The sequence below is a fragment of the Podarcis cretensis genome (assembly GCF_951804945.1).
Source record: "Podarcis cretensis genome assembly, chromosome: 6".
Taxonomy (NCBI): domain Eukaryota; kingdom Metazoa; phylum Chordata; class Lepidosauria; order Squamata; family Lacertidae; genus Podarcis; species Podarcis cretensis.
The window spans coordinates 61677499-61691951 of NC_137175.1; the positions used below are offsets into that span (position 1 = coordinate 61677499).

Consider the following 14453-nt stretch of genomic DNA (forward strand, 5'->3'; position numbering starts at 1 on the left):
TCTGTTCCTGAGAGGTTTGGATCAGGGGTAGCTTCTGCAGCTCTGACCCCTGCCTAAGGAGGTCAGAGAAGTCACCCTGCTTGCTTTCTGTTCAGTATTGCATGAGTTAGATTTTGCTTTGGTGACAGACTGACCAGGCTAACTGGAAACCAGCACCTCTCCAGATGTTTTGGGTCTCCAACTCCCAACAGCCCTAGGTTGTGTGGTCAACAGTCAGGCATCACTGGAGAGCACTCTAGGACTAGATAGTTTCACAAAGCAGCAGACCATGTAGAAGAGGGAAACTTTGTGCAATGCAAATTCATTGGCAGGAGCTCTGGATTGGCTCCATTGGTGCGTTGAGTTGCTTTTCCTCCCTCCAAGTAAGCAGGAGCAACTCAGCTCTTGGGAGGTGTAGTGAGAGCCACCTTACCATGGGGGGTGGATACTGGTCTTAGCCAAGCCATGATCTCTTAGTCTTGGTTACCCATCTTAAATACAAGAGTACTAAAACTGATGATAATCAGGTGGCCAGGTGGAATTGTGTCTACTGTGGAGCTGAGTGGCAAGGAAACCCTTGTTCCTGCCCCAGTGCATGTGGAGCATCAATGGCTGCAAGCTGCAACCGCATGGAGGTCTGCTGGGGGAGGTCAAGTATGAAAGCACCCAGTCACTAAAATGTTGCTGTGGAAACCAGAGGCTCCCACCTTTTGGGCCCAGGGGTACTTCTGAAACTATTGTGGGGACCAGGAAATACCTGTATTTCACAGAATAATAGTGATGCTCAGAAAAATTCCTTCCCCAGAACAAAACAACAAAATAACTTTCATTATTATTCATCTTCTTGTGACCAGGTGGACAATAAATTCATTGTTCTTTAAAACCCAGTTTGAATTGTTAGTTTCAGTACTGCCAAACGTGGGGTAAGGAGCACATCCTGTTGCATTATTTGAGAGATTTCTATAAGCTCCTTCTCTCCCAAACCCACTTGTATCAATACATGCCCACCTGGTGACACCCACCATCCAACAGAGGGAGGAGGAAACTGATGCAGTGTGGGCCAAATACCTGGGTGTCAAATACCAGCTTTGCAATACTTTCAAAGATAATTCCCTCACAGAAGCAAAGACTGATTTATAAGGCAATTTCCACCACAAAACCTCCCAGTCTCTATCACTGAGTGAAAGCTGGATATTTTGTTCCCAGCACAACTTCTAATCAGCAGGTCCACCTACAGTGGCATCCAATATAATTTTAGAAAGAACTGAGAGTAAGCCTTTATTATTCAATAATTGTTGTTCAAAGGCCTTAAGACTCCATGTTCCTTCTCCCAAAGAACACCACAGGAGAGATTGGTTCAGGCCAAGCACACATCAAGCCCAAGACTCCCAAAGAACTGCAAGCACAATATCCCCAGGAAATTTCTGCTTGAATGTTTTCAACTGGACACAATAGTACTGATGGAAAGGGAGCATGTATGTTTTGACATTCTCCTCTGCCCCTGCCCCTGTGAGTGTCAGCACTATGCACTCCCAGACAGCCAAATTGCCACTTTTAACGATTTTCATGGAAAACACTTTGCAGACTCAGTTTTCACCTTGTTAGCCACCATGTTTATTAAAGAACAACAAAATTGTTTTGGGAAAATAATAAAACCTAGGGAATATTCATTGTCCACCATACAACTCAAGAGTTCTATGCTTAACCCACCAATTTTACTATATTTAGAAGCACATTTAAACTCTGCCTTGGGGTTTGGCCCAACAATACAGAACAGAGATAATCTCAAGGTCATGGGTTCGAGCCCCACATTCCGTGAAAGATGGGGGGGTTGACCATTTTCCCCAGCGTTACGTTGTTGAGCTTTTTTTTTGGGGGGGGGTTGTTTAATTTAATCTATAAATTTTGTTGTTGTTGTTTAAAAAATTGTCCCTACTTTTCTCAGACATTTTGCCAATTCAGCAATAATCTGCCCAGACATCATTTTGCAACCCAATTCCTGGATGTGTCCGGAAAAACCCAGATATATGGCAGCCCTAGTTGATGATGATGATGATGATGATGATGATAATAATAATAATAATAATAATAATAATAATAATAATAATAATAAATAATAATAATAATAATAATAACAACAACAACTTATTATTTATACCCCGCCCATCTGGCTGGGTTTCCCCAGTCACTCTGGGCAGCTTCCAACTGAATATTAAAAACAGTACAGCATCAGACATTAAAAACTTCCCTAAAGAGGGCTGCCTTCAGTTGTCTTTTAAAAGTAAAATAGTTGTTTATTAGGGACGCAGGTGGCGCTGTGGGTAAAAGCCTCAGCGCCTAGGGCTTGCCGATCGAAAGGTCGGCGGTTCGAATCCCTGCGGCGGGGTGCGCTCCCGCTGCTCGGTCCCAGCGCCTGCCAACCTAGCAGTTCGAAAGCACCTCCGGGTGCAAGTAGATAAATAGGGGCCGCTTACCAGCGGGAAGGTAAATGGCGTTTCCGTGTGCGGCTCTGGCTCGCCAGAGCAGCGATGTCACGCTGGCCACGTGACCCGGAAGTGTCTCCGGACAGCGCTGGCCCCTGGCCTCTTAAGTGAGATGGGCGCACAACCCCAGAGTCTGTCAAGACTGGCCCGTACGGGCAGGGGTACCTTTACCTTTACCTAGTTGTTTATTACTTTGACATCTGCTGGGAGGGCGTTCCACAGGGCAGGTGCCACTACCGAGAATGCCCTCTGCCTGGTTCCCTGTAACCTTACCTCTTGCAATGAGGGAACCACCAGAAGGCCCTCAGCGCTGGATCTCAGCTGAACAATGGGGGTGGAGACGCTCCTTCAGGTATACAGGACCGAGGCCTTTTAGGGCTTTAAAGGTCAGCACCAACACTTTGAATTGTGCTCGGAAACGTACTGGGAGCCAATGCAGATCTCTCAGAACCGGTGTTATGTGGTCCCGGCGGCCACTCCCAGTCACTAGTCTAGCTGCCGCATTCTGGATTAATTGCAGTTTCCGAGTCACCTTCAAAGGTAGCCCCACGTAGAGCGCATTGCAGTAGTCCAAGCGGGAGATAACCAGAGCATGCACCACTCTGGCAAGAAAGTCCGTGGGCAGGTAGGGTCTTAGCCTGCATACCAAGTGGAGCTGGTAGACAGCTGCCCTGGACACAGAATTAACCTGTGCCTCCATGGACAGCTGTGAGTCCAAAATGACTCCCAGGCTGCGCACCTGGTCCTTCAGGGGCACAATTACCCCATTCAGGACCAGGGAATCCTCCACATCTGCCCGCCTCCTGTCCCCCAAAAACAGTACTTCTGTCTTGTCAGGATTCAACCTCAATCTGTTAGCCACCATCCATCCTCCAACAGCCTCCAGGCACTCACACAGGACCTTCACTGCCTTCACTGGTTCTGATTTAAAGGAGAGGTAGAGCTGGGTGTCATCTGCATACTCATAGAATCATAGAATCATAGAATCATAGAGTTGGAAGAGACCACAAGGGCATCGAGTCCAACCCCCTGCCAAGCAGGAAACACCATCAGAGCACTCCTGACATATGGTTGTCAAGCCTCTGCTTAAAGACCTCCAAAGAAGGAGACTCCACCACACTACGTGGCAGCAAATTCCACTGTCGAACAGCTCTTACTGTCAGGAAGTTCTTCCTAATGTTTAGGTGGAATCTTCTTTCTTGTAGTTTGGAACCATTGCTCCGTGTCCACTTCTTTGGGGCAGCAGAAAACAACCTTTCTCCCTCCTCTATGTGACATCCTTTTATATATTTGAACATGGCTATCATATCACCCCTTAACCTCCTCTTCTCCAGGCTAAACATGCCCAGCTCCCTTAGCCATTCCTCATAAGGCATTGTTTCCAGGCCTTTGACCATTTTGGTTGACCTCCTCTGGACACGTTCCAGTTTGTCAGTGTCCTTCTTGAACTGTGGTGCCCAGAACTGGACACAGTACTCCAGGTGAGGTCTGACCAGAGCAGAATACAGTGGCACTATTACTTCCCTTGATCTAGATGCTATACTCCTATTGATGCAGCCCAGAATTACATTGGCTTTTTTAGCTGCCGTGTCACACTGTTGGCTCATGTCAAGTTTGTGCTCAACCAAGACTCCTAGATGCTTTTCACATGTACTGCTCTCAAGCCAGGTGTCACCCATCTTGTATTTGTGCCTCTCATTTTTTTTGCCCAAGTGCAATACTTTACATTTCTCCCTGTTAAAATTCATCTTGTTTGTTTTTGCCCAGTTCTCTAATCTGTCAAGGTCGTTTTGAAGTGTGATCCTGTCCTCTGGGGTGTTAGCCACCCCTCCCAGTTTGGTGTCATCTGCAAATTTGATCAGGATGCCCTTGAGTCCATCATCCAAGTCATTGATACTGATGAACACCCAGCCCAAACCCCCTGATCATCTCTCCCAGCAGCTTCATATAGATATTAAAAAGCATTGGGGAGAGGACGGAACCCTGAGGCACCCCACAAGTGAGAGCCCAGGGGTCTGAACACTCATCCCCCACCACCGCTTTCTGGACACGGCCAAGGAGAAAGGAGCGAAACCACCGTATAACAGTGCCCCCAGCTCCCAGCCCTTCTAGATGGTCCAGAAGGATCTTATGGTCGATGGTGTCAAAGGCCGCTGAGAGATCCAGCAGAACTAGGAAACAGCTTTCACCTTTGTCCCTAGCCCGCCGGAGATCATCAACCAGCGCGACCAAGGTAGTTTCAGTCCCATGGTGAGGCCTGAATCCTGATTGGAAGGGATCCAAATGGTCCGCATCCTCCAGGCGTGCTTGGAGTTGTTTGGCAACCACCCGCTCAATCACCTTGCCCAAGAATGGTAAATTTGAGACTGGGCGATAGTTGGCCAAATTGGCTGGGTCTAAAGATGTTTTTTTAAGAAGCGGTTTAATGATGCCTCATTCAGCGGGTCTGGGAAGGCTCCCTCACAGAGGGAAGCTTTCACCACCCCGCAGAGTCCATCGCCCAGCCCTTCCCGGCTCACTTTTATCAGCCAGGATGGGCAAGGATCAAGGAGACAGGTGGTCGGTTTCACTTGTCCAAGCAGCCTGTCCACATCCTCGGAGGTAACAGATTGGAATTGATCCCATGTAACAGGACTAGACAGAACTCTAGCACTCTCCCACCCTGGCTCTGCTCCCACGGTGGAGTCTACCTCCTTCTGAATCTGAGCGACTTTATCTGCAAAAAACTTTGCAAAAGCATTGCAGGAGATCTTGGGGTCCCTACCAGGCCCCGGTGGTGCAGGTGGTTCCGATAGATTGCGAACCACCTGAAAAAGTTTCCTGCTGCTGTTTTCTGCAGATGCAATGGAGGCGGTGAAGAAGGCCCTCTTCGCCATCGCCATTGCCACTTGGTAGGCTCGACGTTGAGCTCTAGCCCGTGTCCGGTCTGATTCAGAATGAGTTTTCCGCCACCGACGCTCTAGCCGTCTCAACGATTGTTTCATCACCCTCAGCTCCGGGGAAAACCACGGGGCTGTCCGGGCTCCATGCAATTGGAGAGGGCGCTTCAGAGCCAGACAGTCAATAGCCCTGGTTAACTCCACATTCCAGCAGGCCACCAGGGAATCAGCTGAAAGGCCATCAACTTGGGATAAAAATCCCCTACCACTCTCTGGAAGCCAATTGGATCCATTAAGTGGTGGGGGCGGACCATCCGAATCGGTCCCACCTCCCTGCAGAGGGGAAGGGTCGCGGAGAAGTCCAGTTGCACCAGGAAGTGATCTGACCATGGCACTTCTTTTGTTTCGCTTTTAGTTAATGTCAGATCACTAACATCCGTAGAGGTAAACACCAAGTCTAAGGCAGGTCCGCAGCTATGAGTTGGGCCAGACTTATTCAGGGACAGCCCCATGGAGGCCATGCTTTCCACGAAGTCCCGAGCGGCCCCTTGTAAGGTCGTGTCGGCATGGATGTTAAAATCCCCCAGGACAACCAAGCTAGGTGTCTCCAGGAGCATATCCGCCACGACCTGAAGCAGCTCGGGCAGGGAATCCTTGGTGCAGCGGGGAGGTCGGTACACCAACAGGAATCCTGTACTGCCCCTATTGCCCAACTTCCAGAACATGCACTCAGAGAACTGGGTCTTCCCAATAGGACACCTGGTGCAGACTAATGACTTCCTAAAAATCACTGCAACCCCCCCCTCCCCGCCTACATGACCTGGGTTGCTGTGCGTAAGAGAAACCTGGTGGGCAAGCAGCGGCAAGGACAGGCCCATCTGCTTCATCCAACCAGGTCTCTGTCACACATGCCAGGTCAAATCCTCCATCCACAATCAGGTTGTGGATGGCAGTGGTTTTATTCATCATTGACCTGGCATTGCACAGCATCACTTTCAGGTCATGTGGGTTTCCCTTGCTTATTCCAGTATCCTTCCAGTCAGGACCAGACCTGGAGGCAGGGATAGTCCTCAGACAACGACTAAACCTGCCTCCTTGGTAATGACATGGTCTGGTCTTAGCGTAACTCCTCCTCCTGCCCGTGATCACTGAGATCAGATGTCCCAATACATTCCCCCCTGTGGAACCTGCCCCAGCCATTCTATTGGCTGAGGCCCTCTCCCAGGCAGCCCTGACCCTTCCCCTTAAAAGGCAATATACAAACTATATAATAACTTAACAGAATAATAAAAATAGAAGCACAGCAAGAAACAATAATACTAAAATTAAACCACTCCCCACCCTGACTAAATACTTAACCAACCGCAAGCAGAAATAAAATTATAAAATTATAAAATATTATAAAAAACAACCACCACCATTTAAGGTGCAGCAAATTAAAAGCACTTAAAACATTTAAAACCATTTTGTCACTTGCTACAGGCAGCTGCTCAGGCCTCTAAACTGTAGTGGTGAGTGCAGGCCCCGCCCCCTAGGCCAGATGGAGTTAGCAGGAAAGGGAGCGGTCCACCCAGCACTCACCAGAGCAGCAACAGCAGCAATATAATAATATTGAAAATAGTGGGATAATTTGGATCCTCACCAATGAAACAATATTATTTGCATACATACACACACACCCCAAGAATCATGGGAAATGTAGTTTACCCTTCAGAGAGCTACAATTCCCAGCAGCCTTAAGTTACAGTTGCCTGAATTCCTTGAGGGGGGAAATGTGAATTGAATGCACTTTTTTTAAAGGTACAGGCTGCAATCCCAACCCTACTTACTTGGGTGAAGTCCTAATGAATTCTTGCTTCACATAATTAATACTAAGCCACAGGCATGTTTCTGCCCCACAAACTAATCCGACTTTTTTAAGAATGGCAATGCTATAAGATGGGTCCCTTAGCGAGAAAATGCACAAATCCGGTATGGCAGGGGAGACAATGTCAGACCCATCCTATATTCACGGCTTAATGTCTCATTCTTTGGAGCTTGGAAAGTGAATTTCTGAATTAGGGCAGTGAAGAAAAGAAAGAGCTCAGTCCTCGCCAACTGCTCTCCCAGACAAGCTCGCTTTCCTGGAAGAGAGGGAGAAAGAGACTGTTTCAGTGGAGAGCTTTTGCTACAGTAAACGGCTGCACAGTTTAAAACAACACTGAGAGAACAAATACTTTAAAACAGTATGTTGTTGCAAAATAAAGATAAAAATCAGTCCTCTGTATTCCCTAGTGAAGCAAATGGGAACACTGAACAAATATGATCATGGTTTTTGAGAATTTGGAATAGATACATTTCAATTAACATAAATTTCTCTCATATGTAGTTTTGGAGAAAATTTCAATTTCATGTTTATTTTATTAGGCATCTCCCTAATCTGCATATAGATTATCTAAGGGTGTGGCAAACAGAGTTAGTTGCTCAAGATCCAGATCGAAGTAGGTTTCTGTTCTAGGGCAGCTGAGAATGGCAGCCATTTTGTGACATGCACACAGAGCACTTCCTCAAAATCCCAAATGTGACCACTGGTCCCAATAGGGTGGTAACCCCAGCAATACACAAGGCTCTCAGCAACCAAATCACCATCATATTGTCACTGTTGCAGTTCTGATGAGCAGCCCATGAACTTTTTTACCTGCAGAGAATGGCAAGAACGCTTCCCTTTTCATGAACTGATCATTTTCCAGGAAATGGCCAGGATTAAACTCATTGGGTGTTTCCCACTCATTCTTGTCAAACAGCACAGAGGTCAAACTGGCGAGCATTATGGTTCCCTGGCAAAGGAGAAGCAGAGAAGAAAGTAGATAAAAATGACAAGGCGCTTTCGAGTACAGTGGTACCTCGGGTTACAAACACCTTGTTTTACAAATACTTCAGGTTACAGACTCCACTAACAAGGAAGTAGTACCTCGGGTTGAGAACTTTACCTCAGGATGAGAACAGAAATCACACAGTAGTGGTGTGGTGGCAGCGGGGAGCCCCATTAGCTAAGGTGGTACCACAGGTTAAGAACGGTTTCAGGTTAAGAACACACCTTTGGAATGAATTAAGTTCGTAACCAGAGGTACCACTGTATTCTCTTTGAAATTATAGTAGTACTAAGCCTCTATCCCCTGACAGAGCAAGGATATGTTCTGAAAGCAATATTTACTTCTCATTATTAAGTCATTCATCCAATGAAGTCCCACAAAAGCACAGTTCCAATATAGATTTTTAAAGACATTCAAAGTCAGGTTGGGAATCAATATGGTTTCCTCTCAAAGAAAAAGAAGAGAAGATAGTAGATTAAACTGGCAGAGAACTCTTTGTGTTTTTATCTGTGCAACTATCTACAGCAGTACTGAGCCTCCTGGATCCAAGTCCAACCATTCTTGCCTATTGCTTATGCTGGCTCAGGTTGGTAAGAGTTGGACTTGAACAACATCTGGAGGACCTCATGTTGGCCAACCCTCATTTAGAACTCTGGCTTCAAGTTTTTGTATCTTGAAGAAAGAGGAAAGGAAAATAAGAATGGTATACAGTGGTACCTTGGGTTACAGATGCTTCAAGTTACAGACGCTTCAGGTTACAGACTCTGCTAACCCAGAAATAGTACCTCGGGTTAAGAACTTTGCTTCAGGATGAGAACAGAAATCACACGGCAGAGGCGGGAGGCCCCATTAACCTAGTACCTCAGGTTAAGAACAGTTTCAGGTTAAGAACGGACCTGCGGAATGAATTAAATTCTTAACCCAAGGTACCATTGTATCATCTTAATACTTACTTTGGGAATATGAAACCCAGCAATTGTAGTGTCCTTAGTTGTCATCCGGGGCGAATTCACAGGCACAATGTTGCTTATTCTTTGAATTTCATGAACAACCGCATTGGTATACGGCATGCTGTCCCTGTCATCCATTGATGGCTGGCGAGACTGGCCAATCACAGAATCTATTTCTGCTTGGACTTTTGCTGCAGAGAAAAGAAAATCTGCTATCACTACAAGGAGAACAGACATAAACCAATATCTGCAAGGAAACTGGGTACCCAGTAGATGGTGACAAGGGATAGACCCTCCTGAGTAGCGGTATCTCATTTGTGAAATTCCCTTCAACTGAAAAAGCACACAGGACTTTCACTAGTCAAGTTCCAGCAATGGCTTAAGACTTCATTCTTTTATTGAGGGGAATGTGTGTTTTCTGACGAGTCCACCTGAAGCTGCAGTATTCCGACTGTAATGAAAGGCAAATGAGTCAACTACAGTTCTACCTTGAATGTCTGGGTATATGGCCATATACAGCAAAGCCCAGCGCAGGGTTGCAGAAAGTGATTCTGTTCCAGCAGAAAACAGATCCAGTGTTGATTGTAGGAGGCTTTCTTCATGGAAACTGGAAGGGGCATCCTCCTTAAAGCAAAGAAAATGCACCAGGGAGTTCAGCTGTCATTAAAAACACCATCCTACTGACAGCCCCACATGTCAAGAGATCACCAGGGGATTCAGTGACTCTAATCCTGCCTCTAGAGAAAGCTAGAGAGTTCCAGAAAGACATCTACTTCTGCTTCATTGACTATGCAAAAGCCTTTGACTGTGTCGACCACAGCAAACTATGGCAAGTTCTTAAAGAAATGGGAGTGCCTGATCACCTCATCTGTCTCCTGAGAAATCTCTATGTGAGACAAGAAGCTACAGTTAGAACTAGATATGGAACAACTGATTGGTTCAAAATTGGGAAAGGAGTACGGCAAGGCTGTATATTGTCTCCCTGCTTATTTAACTTATATGCAGAATTCATCATGCGAAAGGCTGGGCTAGATGAATCGGAATTAAGATCGCTGGAAGAAATATCAACAACCTCAGATATGCAGATGACACAACCTTGATGGCAGAAAGTGAGGAGGAATTAAAGAACCTTTTAATGAGGGTGAAAGAGGAGAGCGCAAAATATGGTCTGAAGCTCAACATCAAAAAAACGAAGATCATGGCCACTGGGCCCATCACCTCCTGGCAAATAGAAGGGGAAGAAATGGAGGCAGTGAGAGATTTTACTTTCTTAGGCTCCATGATCACTGCAGATGGTGACAGCAGTCACGAAATTAAAAGACGCCTGCTCCTTGGGAGAAAAGCGATGGCAAACCTAGACAGCATCTTAAAAAGCAGAGACATCACTTTACCAACAAAGGTCCGTATAGTTAAAGCCATGGTTTTCCCAGTAGTGATGTATGGAAGTGAGAGCTGGACCATCAAGAAGGCTGATCGCCAAAGAATTGATGCTTTTGAATTATGGTGCTGGAGGAGACTCTTGAGAGTCCCATGAACTGCAAGAAGATCAAACGCATCCATTCTTAAGGAAATCAGCCTTGAGTGCTCATTGGAAGGACAGATCGTGAAGCTGAGGCTCCAATACTTTGGCCACCTCATGAGAAGAGAAGATTCCTGGAAAAGACCATGATGTTGGGAAAGATGGAGGGCACAAGGAGAAGGGGACGACAGAGGACGAGATGGTTGGACAGTGTTTTCGAAGCTACAAACATGAATCTGACCAAATTGCGGGAGGCAGTGGAAGACAGGAGTGCCTGGCGTGCTCTGGTCCATGAGGTCACGGAGAGTCGTACACAACTAAACGACTAAACAACAACAATCCTGCCTCTAGGAAGGAGTCAAGAGTCCTGTGACTCTCTGGTGCTGGCATAAAGTTTGGGTTTGTTCTGGTCAATAATTCCTGGTCTGGGTTTATTCAGGCAACTGAATCCTTTGGTCATGAGATGCCTCCACTACAGTGATTCTTTTAGTCATGTCAACTGTGTGCTCTCACAAACCACCGATTAGTGGTGAAATCCCAGCAGTGAACAAGTGGGGAGGTGTATCCCCACAAAATACATGACCTCATATTCTGTGCATGCAGAAATGTATTTTGTCTGAAGTCATAAATTCAACAGAAAGAATATGGTCAGGCACTAAGGACCATTCAGACAAGCCACATGACTAGTTATGATTTTTAATATTGCTTCTCTGCCTTCTACTACTGTTTTGTTATTAAAGATACATACTTTTTTACCTTTTCATCTCTCACCTTGGCCATTTCATTTAGGTAGGCGTCAATGAAGTCTCTGGGTTCAGATGGGTTCCAGTCTTCTTTGTGTTTTTCAATGATTTCTCTCACAAAGGATTTCACCTGCCCCCATTTTTTAAAAAGTGTCTGATGGGGCCCTGGCAAGTGCTTCATGACAGTAGGAAATGCATCGTATAGCTGAGGAAACAAACACTAATATCATATATGTGAAGGAAAAACCCTCTCAAAAAAGCATTCACATCGTGTCATTGTCATGGGAAAGGAGCTAGCAGTAATAAAGGCTGGTGTGCACAGGCTCAAAGATGGCAGACTCTCTTGGAACCAGAGCAAATATTGCATTCACCACTGCTTACGATGGGACCCCATGGCAATGTCTAAACTTCTTGGTTAGAATGTACAGATTGCAAATCAAATGGCATCATTGTGGTTAGTTCTACGAACACAACTTGTAATTCACTGATTGACTTCTCAAGAAGATGATTGCCATCATTTGAAAAAGGCCTTTATCAATGCCTGCTAATAACATGAATATGTAGAGTTTCCCTTTAATGTTATGCATCTGCATGGGGCTTCCATTCACAGATTAGAACAGGTTTGTGTAGGATCAAGTCACACCCTGTTCACATGTGACAGCCCTCCTATTAGTAATTTCATTCTCTTTTTGCTGCTGGATCTCGTGATCCACTATTTACATTGCATAGTTATAGGAGTGTGGGAACAGAACTCAGACTCGGACAGAGGAGACATGTGAAGCTGCTGCTCACACTCAGCCATGTTTGTTATTTTGATATTTTGTAAATAAAGAAGTTTTTGTGATGCCAAATACCTACAGCCTCACTTCTTTGCTGATACTCTGCTAATGCTAATAGCATGCCCACAGCTCCACTGGATGTGGGTCACTGGACACCTGCGTATGAGGAATGGATATGCGCATACCTCCAGCCACTTAAAAACACAACCTCTTCTGTAATACACATTGCAATACTAAAGTCTTTAGTGCCTTGATAAAAAAAGCTAGAAGGCAAAGGAATATGGATGAGTCAAGAGACTTGAATGAATAGTAAGGGAGAAAACAGGAATGAGAATATGAAGAAACAGGAGGACCCAAAGCAAATGATTGCACAGTCAGCAAGAATGTGGGAATGTGTCTGGAATCAAAGCAATTCTATTGAACTCAAAGAAGACCTACCACACTCCAAAAACTTCCCTGAAGGCGGTTTGTCTCATCAAACAGGTGCAATAAATTATGGAAACGGCTGTCATGGTAATCAAAGCGGTCCCCAAAAGTGATGGAACAGATGATATTTGAAGCTGCATTCTGAATCTGAAATTGAGGGTCAAATGGCTGCCCTGGAGAGAGAGAAAAAATGGTGCAGAGGGAATTGGGGTGCTTCTAGCTTCCATATAACAAAAACAGAAGGCGGGGAAAGTGGTTGGATGTTGATGAGGCAGGATTTGTTTTAGCTGAAGAAATCATTTTATATTAACATTATATCTTGTAATTTAACCTGGGACACTCAGGACTCTGAGGCCCATTTATATTTATTCTCTATAGGCAATGATTATTCTGCAGTATGGTGATATTGATCTGAGAGGCAGGAGGTCAGGAAAGGGCATTTTTGTAACAATAGCTGTCTAAAAGGATAAGGACCATCCCCATCAGAGACAGTATAGAGACACACTGATATACCAAAAATATTGCACTTCAAACCCTACTCTATTTGTGACGTTGGTTGTCAAAATTATCAAAAATCTGCAGATATCCTCAAAACCCAACCTTTGTTCTTATTCTGTTCTAGTTCAGGGCTTTTAGCTCCCATGGCAGGTTCCCGCACAGAGCTGCACCCCAACGAGCCTCTGTGGAGCTTCCTATCAACACCCCCTTTGCCATCACAGGGTCATTCCAGTCCAAGCAGAGCTACATTTGTGTGAAGAAATAATGCCACAGAGCTTTGCACCTAGCTGATGTAGTCTTGACCTAGTTCATACAAAGTAGCAACTTAAGGTAAGTATCATAGGTGGGCCACAGGATTGTTGACTCTGGTTCTCACCTTTCTCAGCTTCTATTGCTTCGTTTAAGTAACGGCTCTCCTCCTGTATTCTTTCTTCTAAACACCTTTTGCCCAAACCAAAGTTTCTGAGTGTTGATAAGGCAAATCGTCTTTGTTGTTTCCAGATGAGACCATTAGAGAAGACTATTCCTAGATGGGAAGGAGTAATAAGTACGTAGAGCAAGTAAGTAGGTTTAGCAAGCCTGTTAATTCCAAGATGGACTCCTCTTTGCTTTCCATTATTCTGCTTGCCTGCTGATGACATTTGGAAAGACTGCAAGGCATTAGAAACTAGCCAATTTGTGCTGGTGGCTTTTATCTGTTTGCTCTGAATTCTGCCGTTTGCTGTTACTGCTGTTTCATTGATGCTTTTTGTGTGTTTCACTGTTTGGGTAGAATTTTTAATACTAATTTTATTTTCTCCTGTTAAACACTGTGGGAACTCTCGATAGAAAAGCAGCATTAAAAAAATACTGACAGGTGAAGAAGTCATGCAGTTAATATATTTTGTTCCTTCCTCTCCTTAGGCCACTCAGGCATCCCCCCCCCCCGAATTAACTGGTTTAGATTTAAAATGAGGGTCCCACTCTAGCCCCTTCTGTAATTATTCACACCCTTCCTTTCCTCATGGTTAATAGATTTATTTTCTTTTTTATTTTTGTTTCATTTTGCTATGTTAACGTCATTATCCCTCCTTAGGTTGGCTTGTGAACTGTAGTCCTTTTTCCAGGATTTGCCCTATAAGTAGATAAATGACATCTACTTCTGCTTCATTGACTATGTAAAAGCCTTTGACTGTATTGACCACAGCAAACTATGGCAAGTTCTTAAAGAAATAGGAGTGCCTGATCACCTCATCTGTCTCCTGAGAACTCTCTATGTGATGGTGCCCTTATAGAAATATGGGACAGGTACCAAAATATTTTGGAACCAAATGTACCACATTGGTTATCCCCACTAGAGGTCATG

General features: G+C 45.1%; 1 protein-coding gene across 4 annotated transcripts in view; it reads right to left on the reverse strand.

Moving 5' to 3' along the window:
* Positions 1–1569: 1569 nt before the first annotated feature.
* The window catches only part of LOC307219142 (cytochrome P450 2J2-like), a 28731-nt gene continuing 15847 nt past the window's right edge, over positions 1570–14453 (reverse strand). For 3 of the 4 annotated variants that reach the window (XM_079982137.1, XM_079982134.1, XM_079982135.1), the window contains 7 exons: positions 13485–13634; positions 12623–12783; positions 11419–11610; positions 9632–9767; positions 9147–9334; positions 8019–8157; positions 1570–7464 (listed from right to left, as the gene is read on the reverse strand). In XM_079982137.1, coding sequence (XP_079838263.1) covers positions 7289–7464; positions 8019–8157; positions 9147–9334; positions 9632–9767; positions 11419–11610; positions 12623–12783; positions 13485–13634 — 1142 coding nt within the window. In that variant the 3' untranslated portion in view covers positions 1570–7288. The remainder of the gene's footprint in view (positions 7465–8018; positions 8158–9146; positions 9335–9631; positions 9768–11418; positions 11611–12622; positions 12784–13484; positions 13635–14453) is intronic. The other variant, XM_079982136.1, reaches the window with a different exon arrangement.